The sequence below is a fragment of the Hyaena hyaena genome, unplaced genomic scaffold (genome assembly GCF_003009895.1).
Source record: "Hyaena hyaena isolate Hyena2069 unplaced genomic scaffold, ASM300989v1 scaffold_97, whole genome shotgun sequence".
NCBI classification, from domain to species: Eukaryota; Metazoa; Chordata; class Mammalia; order Carnivora; family Hyaenidae; genus Hyaena; species Hyaena hyaena.
This window is the reverse complement of record NW_024080728.1, coordinates 972631-982600: the sequence shown is the minus strand read 5'-3', so window position 1 is coordinate 982600 and position 9970 is coordinate 972631. Positions and strand designations below refer to the sequence as shown.

Genomic DNA, 9970 nt, shown 5'->3' with positions numbered 1-9970 from the left:
TTAGAGGGAGATCTTTGGGTGATACAACTGTCATTCCCACTACCTCCCCTCTGTAGTTTGCCCCAAGCCTCTTTGATGGAGTAATATGATGTATTACTCCCTCCAATCTGCACCTTATTCCCTCTAGATAGGCTCCCTCAACTGTAGCTCCATGCCCCTCCCCACCATTTCTTAGCCTGTAAAATACATCCCCTCCACACATAGGTCCTTCCTGTCCTGATTCCTTTCATTCTATTCCCACTTGGAGCCCTCCCTCACCTGCAATCTCTCCTCCCAACACCTTCTCAGATCCGAAGACGGAGCCAGGCTGGCAGAGCGGGACTCCGAGAGAGGGACCAGCTTTTGGCCATCAATGGGGTCTCCTGTACCAGCATCTCTCATGCCAGTGCCATGAGCCTCATTGATGCCTCAGGGAATCAGCTTCTCCTCACTGTGCGGCGGTATGGACCCCTCTCTCCTCAGCCCACCCTCATCCCCCTAGTCTGGGGTTCCCAAAGCCTATCTCAGCTCTATGTCTCACTGCCCTGGCTTCAGCTACTACTAAGTACCCACTTCTTGTACGTTTGGGCTGGAGTACAGATGTTCGTATATGCCTCCCAGAGGGCTTCAGTGTATCTGCAATTAAGGGATGGGGGTGTCAAACACTCAAAGGGATTTGAGTGTGTGGGCCTACTTCAACCCCTTGTCTGTCTCCTCGTCATCACATCTCCTGCTAAGCCCCTGTTCACTTGCAGCCCTTCAAGCACATTTGCCTCCCCGTTTGTCTTCAGATCCCCACTCTTCCCAGCCCATTCATTCAACCTATATGCCAGTCACGTCTCTCCTTTCCTCCCTTCTCCCATCCCCTCTAGATCTCTCTAGCTGTCAAGTCATCCAGCCCACTTCTTAAATACTGTCCTCTTTTCCATCCAGGGTAGAGGATGAGGGGCCTGTGCGGTCTCCATCCCCTGGTGACCTTCAAGTGCTGTCACCCTTATCTCCACTGAGTCCTGAGCCCCCTGGCGCTCCAGTTCCCCAGCCTCTTCAACCTGGGAGCCTCCTCTCACCCCCTGACAGTGAGGCGTACTACGGAGAGACAGACAGTGATGCTGATGGACCTGCCACCCAGGAGAAACCCCGACGACCCCGCCGCAGAGGCCCCACAAGGCCCTCCCCTCCAGGAGCCCTACCTGATGAGGTCTACCTGTCTGACAGCCCTGCAGAGCCAGCGCCTGCCATAGCTGGCCCTCCCAGTCAGGGTGACAGCCGCGTGAGCTCCCCATCTTGGGAGGAAGGGGCAACCCTTCAGCCACCCCCAGCTGAGGCCATGCTGTTGCCCCATGGCCCCCTCAGGCCTGGCCCTCATCTCATCCCTATGGTGGGACCTGTTCCCCACCCAGTGGCAGAAGACCTCACTACCACCTACACCCAGAAGGCCAAGCAAGCCAGTGAGTGCCTGAACCCTTTTTCCCTGGCCAGAATCCTTCAATCTGAGCCCTAAATCTATCCCTCCATAACCATACTTTATGCTTCTTCTGGATATAGTCTTGGGGACAAGTAGAGAAGAGTGCTGAGTAGGAGGGAAAAATAATTATTCTCACAGTCCCCATTAATTTTACTGTTCGAACAAAACAAAAGGTGCAGGTGGTTCAACCCAACCCAGGAACAAGGTAGGGACGCTGAAAAGGGACATGAAATCAGCAAAGGGTTGCTTGTTGTTGTTGGTATGATTTTGCTAAGTGTCAGACAGGGTGAGGGCAGAGTGAAGACATGATTCAGGGGACTATCTGGAGGCAGGGCAGGAGCTTTTCTGTGTTAACTGCAGGCATAGCATCAGAGCCACCTTTGACATTTGTAAATTCAATTAGGATTCCTGGGGACTGGGAGACTATGGGATAGTCATGAGATCCCTAGGAAGGGGCAGAGGGAGGTGTCTTCCACTCCTTATCTCAGGCAAGAATGTGAGCCTGGGCAGAAAAAGCCAGTTCCACTTATCTCAAGCTCTTTGCTATTTTTGATGTGAGCTACAGAACAAGGTCTAAGGGCGAGCTTTCTCCCTGTCCCATGCCTCTATCCTAGAGACCTTTCTTGTCACCTTGAAAATCTAGGATTAGCCCTCTAGTTCTCCTCTCTCATTCCTTACCTCTACTGTTCTGATTCCTGGTCCATAGAATTTTATGTGTCTAAGTCTGGAACAGAGGCTAAGGAGGACATTGATGAAATAGAGACTGAGATCCCTGAGAATGTCCAGTATCCCACAAAGAAATTCCAGATGCATGCCCAGGATCCCATGCTTATCCCCAATTCTCATTTTAGCACCGCTCCCTTCCTATCATGCTGGGTTAGACTGCAGTTAGTGGCTCAGGCTATTTTTAGCCAAGCAGACCTCATTGTCCAGTGGGGTGGGTTTGGGGGAAGGGTAGGCAGGTGTCCATGTCCATCACACCGGGGCTTGTGGGGCAGCAGAGAGAAGGGAGGGGGCCAGGCTCCAAAATTAGCACAGTGAGCTCATTCATCTGCCAGCTCTGGGGACAAGACAAAGGGGCTTTAAAAGGCATGGGGGGTGGCTCAAGCTGGTCCTGCTCCAGCCAACACTGCATTTCTCAGCATGGAGAACTTTGAGCCCATCAGCCAAGAGCCCTTCAGCCAAGCCAGCTACAACAAAGCCCCAGACCCAACTCCTGAGCTCCAGGACCCGTTCTATGCAGGTACTACCCTCCCATAGCCAAGAGAGTTCAGGGATCTAGCATGGAGGGGACTATATCAACAGTTAGGAAGGGATGTCTTTGGGAAAGGTCTTATTCCCTTATTCTTTCCTCCTTTTTTACTTTTTTCTTCTTTTTCTCACTAGAGTTTCACTGCCCCTTTCTTAAAATGGGCTGATGCTATGACCACACGTTAAAGGGGTTTGTGGCCACATGAGCTTTAGAAAACTCATGGGGAAGGAATGTGTGTGAGAGAAAGAAGTGTGAGTAATCTATAGATACATGAAGGCATGTATATGGGAGTCCATGGGAGAATATATGTGTGAACAAGAAAGTGTCTGTATACATGTGCAGCTGCCGTCAAGAAGACTTTAATAGTAATAGTTACTCACAGTGGGCCTTAGGGCTGCCATTAAATGCTAAATTTACCTGCACTATCTCATTTAGTCCTCATAGCAATCCTATGAGAGAGCCATTATCATGCTTATTTACAGATGAGGAAACTGAACTTCAATGAAATGAAGTAACTCTCCCAAGAACCAAAATCCTGAACTGAACTCTGACCCTAGTGCCTATCTCTCATGCACAGTGCTATTCTGTTGTATAAATTGGATGGGTGGAATGAAAGCCCTAATTAGAAAGAAGCTTGGTATCTTGAGTGGAAAGTGGATGGAATTTCAAGAATTTTTCAGGAGGAACTGGGGATCATGGATGGGAGTGTATCTGTATCCAAGGCAGGGTCGTAGCAGCAGGGCATCCTCTCCCATTTCCTGGCCCCACCTCCAGAGCCCCACATGGCATGGGAAGCCCGGCCCAGGATCCCCTTAGTACATAGTCCTTGTGTGTCTGCCTCTTAGTGGCTGCCTGAGCTCTCTCTAGAAGGCTGACCCCCAAGGAAGCCCACCCCACTCCCACCGCAGCTGGGGGGAGGGAGAGGATATATTTAGCTGGTGACCTTGAGGTATCCTAAAGATTTGGAGGGTTGCCTTGATGAGCAGCACTCTGGCTTTTCCTGCATTTCGGATCTGAGGCTATCCCCAGCTGTGAGTAGCAGGGGTATGAGGCACAGGGGAGTGTCGCAGTGGTTGGAAGGCCAATATCAGCTCTAAAATTTTGTCTAACTATTAGTATCAGAGTCTCTGCAGGGGGAGCTCTGGGAAGACGGAATATGCATGTGTGCAAATGTATTTGAGCGACTGTGCTTTTGTGTGGGTTCATGTGTATATATATTATATATATATACATATATATATATGAGCTAGGGTGTAGATAAGCTGGGGTGTACATGAATGAGAGAAGAGTACATATGAGAAAATATGCCCATAGCTGGCCTTCACTAGACCCACCTTCTTGTTGAAATGTGTGGTGGTTGTTTCTATGAATGTGTATGATGTGGACTACATAATGGAGTTGGAATTGTGAAGATCCTTGTTTCTAAGGGTCCTTTGTGTGCACCATAGGAGTAGGGGTAAGAAGAGGAGATAAGTCCCTAAGTTTCTAAGAAGCCCCTAACATGGTCTCTGTAGTGGAAGAAAAGTATCTCTTCTCATTTTGTCTCTCCCTGGGACCAGCCTCATCTCCTTGGCTGTCATGGGAAGTGACTGTCCCCCACCTCCTATCCCCCAGCATTGCCAGCCAGAAACGGTGGGAGGCAGGGGAAGAATGTGTGTGGGGTGGGTGAGAGCACATCTCCAGGAAGATAGAAGCAGAGTAGAGGGGAGAGAGGATGGGAGAGCTGTGGTCAGAGTGGTGTGAGGGCAGCCAACTAGAGTCTGCCTTCCCTTCAGCTGTCCTTGGTTTCACCTTTCACCTACCACTCTGCCCCCAAGTCAGAGGACTTTGCCACAGGCAAGAGACACTGTGGATCAGGCCAGTGAAAAGACAGTAAGGTGGGAAGGGTGAGGAGACTGGCTGGGGTGTGGGGAACAAGGACTAGAAGATGTTCACTGACGATTTTCCTTCCCGGCCTTCTCAGAACTGCAACGGGCAGAGAGCCTCCAAGAGAAGAGTGTGAAGGAGGCTAAGACCAAATGTCGGACGATCGCATCCCTTCTAACTGCAGCTCCCAACCCCCACTCCAAGGGGGTGCTTATGTTTAAGAAACGACGGCAAAGAGCCAAGAAATACACCCTAGTGAGCTTTGGGTCTGCGGCTGGGACAGGTGCTGAGGAAGAAGACGGGGTCCCTCCAACGAGCGAGTCGGAGCTAGACGAAGAAGCCTTCTCTGACGCCCGCAGCCTCACCAACCAGTGCGACTGGGACAGCCCCTATCTGGATATGGAGCTGGCCAGGCCAGGCTCAGCCGCAGGAGAGAGCCAGAGCCGGGGAATGGGAGGGCAGCTGACTGAAGCCTCCGGCAGAGGGGCCCAGCTCTTTGAAAAGCAGCGCCAGCGCACAGCCTCCAGCACCCAGGAGCTGGCACGGGATGGTCCAGCAGCCGTGCTCAACGGGCAGGGTCTGCAATCACCACCTCGGGCCCAGAGTGCTCCTCCGGAGGCGGCTATACTCGCATCCAGCCCTTCCCCAGCCCCTGTAGCCAGCCCCAGCCCCAGCCCCTTCCTCCCAGGCGGTGGAGCTCCAACCCCAGCTCCAAACATCTTTAACCGGTCAGCCAGGCCCTTTACTCCAGGCTTACAAGGGCAGCGGCCAAGTACCACCTCGGTTGTTTTTCGGCCCCTACCCCCCAAGAGGGCGAGTGAAAGTCTGGGAGGTCTCAACCCCGTCGCACCGCCCTTCCTTTCCACTCAGGGGCCTACCCCTCTGCCCAGCCACGTGCCAGCCGCCGGTTCCCCCAGCACTCCCCGTTCCTCAGGCCCCGTGACAGCTACAAGTTCCCTATACATCCCAGCCCCCAATCGTCCCGTAACGCCAGGCGGAGCCTCAGAGCCCCCCGCACCCCCTAGTGCCGCTGCCATGACCTCCACAGCTTCTATCTTCCTATCGGGACCTCTGCGACCAGCTGCGCGCCCAGAGGCTCCCGCCCCCGGCCCCGGGGCGCCTGAGCCCCCCAGCGCTCGGGAGCAGCGCATCTCCGTGCCAGCTGCTCGCACTGGCATCCTCCAGGAGGCCCGGCGACGGGGGACCCGGAAGCAGATGTTCCGGTCGGGAAAGGAGGAGACGAAGAACTCGCCCAACCCCGAGCTGTTATCGTTGGTGCAGAACCTGGATGAAAAACCCCGAGCCGGAGGAGCAGAATCTGGTCCAGAGGAAGATGCTCTGAGCCTCGGAGCTGAAGCCTGCAACTTCATGCAGCCACCGGGGGGCAGGAGTTACAAGGCTGCATCTCACGTGACACCTAAAACCCCGCCTCCAATGGCTCCCAAGACTCCGCCCCCAATGACTCCTAAGACTCCACCCCCAGTGGCTCCTAAGCCCCCGTCTCGTGGGTTCCTGGATGGGCTAGTGAATGGGTCAGCCCCTTCGGCTGGAATCCCTGAGCCAGCAAGGCTTCAGGGCAGGGGTGGGGAGCTGTTTGCCAAGCGGCAGAGCCGAGCAGACAGGTATGTGGTGGAAGCTACACCTAGTCCTGGCTTTGGCCCTGGCCCTAGGCCCAGAAGCCCTTCCCCTACACCCTCATTGCCCTCTTCCTGGAAATATTCACCCAACATCCGTGCCCCACCTCCTATTGCTTACAACCCACTGCTCTCACCCTTTTTTCCCCAGGGTGCTCGAACTCTCCCTAATAAGGCCCAATCCCAAGGTCCTCGGGCAACCCCTAAGCAGGGTATCAAGGCTCTGGATTTCATGCGGCACCAGCCCTACCGACTTAAAACTGCCATGTTCTGTTTTGATGAGGTTCCCCAGACTCCTGGCCCCACCTCCTTGGGGCCCCCCAAAACTGCCCGAGTCCAGGAGATCCGCCGATTTTCCACTCCAGCACCCCAGCCCACTGCAGAGCCCCTGGCCCCCACTGTTCTTGCCCCACGAGCAGCCACTACGTTGGATGAGCCCATCTGGAGGTCAGAGCTGGCCTCAACCCCTGTCCTTAGCCCAGGCCCTCCTCCAGAGTCTCCCAGGGGTCTTGGGACTTCCCCTAGCTCTTGTGGCTTCCAGGTAGCCAGGCCTCGGTTCTCAGCCACCAGAACTGGATTGCAGGCTCATGTGTGGAGGCCAGGGGCAGGCCACCACTGAGCGGGGTACAGCTCCCAGGACCAAGGAGAGGTGGAACATCCAGTTCCTAAAGTTTCTTCTCCAACCTATCCCATGCCTTCTCTCAGGCATCTGGAGGCTAAATTCCCTCCTGCCAGAGATAGTTTTGGAGTTGGTGTCCCATCCTCCTGGCTCCCAACCTCCCTGCTGCTTCTTTCCAACCTACTATCTCTGCTTTGTTATCTGTGCTTCTCTTTGTCTCTGTAGCTGCTTTCGTGCATCTCTGTCTTTATCTCAGTCTCTCAACCCACACTCCTCCACTGGTATCTCTCTACATTTGTGCTTTTCTGTGTGAGCCTCATTTTAACTTTCAATAAGCACAAAGAGAAGTTACCAGTGAGACCTCAGGCAAGCTCACCATCAGGCAGGCCTCCAAGGGACTGAATTGATCTCTGTGCTAATTCGCTTTCTACTCCTCTCATTTCCCAAGCTTGGCTGGCATATATCTAGGCATGTATGTGTATGTTTGTGTATGTGCAAGTGTGTATGAGCACAGGTGTGTTCTTATGTCTGAGGCAAGAGTAAGAGGAGAGGTCTAAATAAAGACCAAATCTGGGTTTTCCCCTTGTATTGATGAAAGAAGGGTCAGATAGCCCCTCATGGATAGTGGGGAGAAAAATGGACTGTACTCAAAGATCAGTGTCTGTAGCAGGGGTACAGCATCTTGTGAAACTCACAGATTATGAGAAGACTTGAAGGGCCAGAGCAGTTTGTAAGGGCTGACTTATACCAGCTAGACCAGGAATAGAATTAAGAATTCTATTCATCAAGGAGAGCCTGGCTGGCTCAGTTGGAGGAGCAAGTGACTCTTGATCTCAGGGTCATGAGTTCGAGCCTCACATTGGGTGGAGATTACCTAAATAAATAAACTTGAAAAAAAATGAATTCTATTTGTCAGGATTTCAGAGCAACTTAAGAGGCCCATGCTAAGCTATAAGCATCCAGAAGTGAAAAAGAAAGACAGAGAATTTCCTCTGAGAATGAAAAAGTCATTGGCTTCATTGCCTTATGCACCTAAGACAGAAAGGAGGGAGAAAAGAGCCATGGTGTGAGAAGGGAGGCAGAAACCAGGAGCAGAGCGGAATGAGTGAAATTAATTGAGCCACAGGGAGGAGCATGGGGAAGGGGAGAGACACAGTAGAGCTGGGTTTCAAGAAACTTACTGTGTGCAAGAGGGGGATTGGAGAAAAATTTGAGAGAGAAGAATGCATTTGTCAGAGTGAAGACGGATGATGGTAGGGGGATGTGAGAGTGTGTACTGAGTGTTGGAGGAATATGTGGTGTCTGTGCTACTTCCTTTGAGTCTAGCCTTCTGCCTTCTGCCTTCTGCAGCTTGTCGTGATGACCTGGGAAAGGGCAAGGAAATACCCAGAGCCAAAACATCTTTTCAGTCCTGCGCCATCCCCCGAACCCCAGCTTTTGTTCCTTTCTAGCTTGTGGTCCTGATCTCTGACTCTAGATGGATATGGACTCCCCTTTCTCCATGACCACCACCAGTCAGTCACGTTTGCTGCTTGATCTGGATTGATCATTTCCTTTGCATATTGGATATGAGTCACGGTACTTTGGTTTGTGCACAAGAATAAACTTAAGCTCCAAATCTTCTGTTGCTGTCATCTCTTCTAGTTTTATTCCCAAATCCTAATTCTCTTCCATCTTCCCTCACCCATTCCCCTGATCTCCTAATTCCTGATCTCTTTCTCCATTCCTGCCCTATTTTTCATCCTTTGCCCTTCACCCCCTGGTCTTTTGCTCTTCTTTAACCAGTCCTGTCCCACTCCGATTTAGCCACCTCCACCATTCCCCTGGGTTCTCTCTGCCTGCATTCTCCATCCAGATTCTCCCCTTTTCCATCTCCTGCTCCATATTTCCCAATCAATGCCTCAGTTTCAGAACCAAGAGGAGTGGAAGGTCCCTCTGAGCTTTTGCCATCATTTTCTAGCTCTCTGGAGAAAGCAATGATGTTTCCATAGGCAAGCAATGCCTGAAGGTGAAGATGGGATGGGAGAAGGAAGACGAGAGGGTGGATCAGTGTGGATTGAGTCCTCATATAGAAGAAAAGTCATTAGAAGTAAGCTAGAATTAAGGACTTCTGAGAAGGAAAGTGCCATTACTCCACCAGGGGGCATATTTGTGCAAATAACCAGGCCCAGGACCCTGATGCTCCCAACTAGTCTCAGGATTACCCAAGGAAGGGCCCAGTGAGGGTAGGGTGAATTTGTCTTCATCCACTTGTTAGTTTTAGGTACTCAATCAAAGCAGACAAAAATGTTTGTTTGTTTGTTTTTTGTTTTTGAGAGTAGGATGGTGGTGATGACAAAATCACTGTTTGTCATTTATGTTTTTTCTTCTAATTGCTTCTTTGGGTTGGGAGGACATGGAGAAGGAAGACAGAAGATGAGGGATCTGGAGGCTAAACTGGTCTGGGAAGAGGACAACTAGAGGGGAATGGGGTGACCTTTCAGTCCCTGGCCTGAGCCTGAAAAGTTCAGGACAGGAAAAGACAAAATCAGGAAGAGTGGAGAGCTCACAGAGTGATAGAAGGGCATTCCAGAAGCTGCAAAGTCACTTTCTAAAGCAGCCACAATAGGATGGTGGTAGCTGCAACAGAGGTGCAACAGCAGTTGGTTCCAGAATCTGAGCCGGAGGTGGAAGAGGATCTAGGATGTTCATGCAGCTACTGAGGAAGGGGCTGGGCATATGACACGATTCTTTTAAGGAAGCTCTCAAACTCGTACCCTTGCCCAAGGGCTCCTCTGCAACAGTATGAATGGGATAATCTAGATCCTATGGGGTGTGTGCTTCTTTTCAGGAAAATCCCAAGTGGAAACCCCAGAGAGTAAGGACCTGGCAGGTTAGAAATCTACATGTACATCTCAGACATCAACGTCTATTCTGCAAAACAGGCTGAACTGAGCAACCCAACAGCAAATGGGGACAAAAAGGGAGAAATTGGTCAAGTCTTCCCCACATCATCTCTGACAGCATAGGAAGCACTGGATTTGGTTAATTTGGTCCCTTGTCCTGCCAAGCTCTGGCTTTCCCAGAGGAAAGACCAACCTATCAAGGAACTTTTTTTTGTTTTAATATCATTTATTGTCAGATTGGTTTCCATAGAACACCCATTTCGAGGAACT

At 51.5% G+C, this 9970-nt stretch overlaps 1 protein-coding gene across 1 annotated transcript; it reads left to right on the top strand.

Moving 5' to 3' along the window:
* Nucleotides 1-2587: 2587 nt before the first annotated feature.
* Nucleotides 2588-8437, top strand: SYNPO2L (synaptopodin 2 like). Its single transcript, XM_039235112.1, has 2 exons — nt 2588-2687; nt 4660-8437. Exons 1-2 carry the CDS (start codon nt 2588-2590, stop codon nt 6813-6815), a joined length of 2256 nt encoding a protein of 751 aa, XP_039091043.1. The 3' UTR covers nt 6816-8437.
* The last annotated feature ends 1533 nt before the right edge of the window (nt 8438-9970 follow it).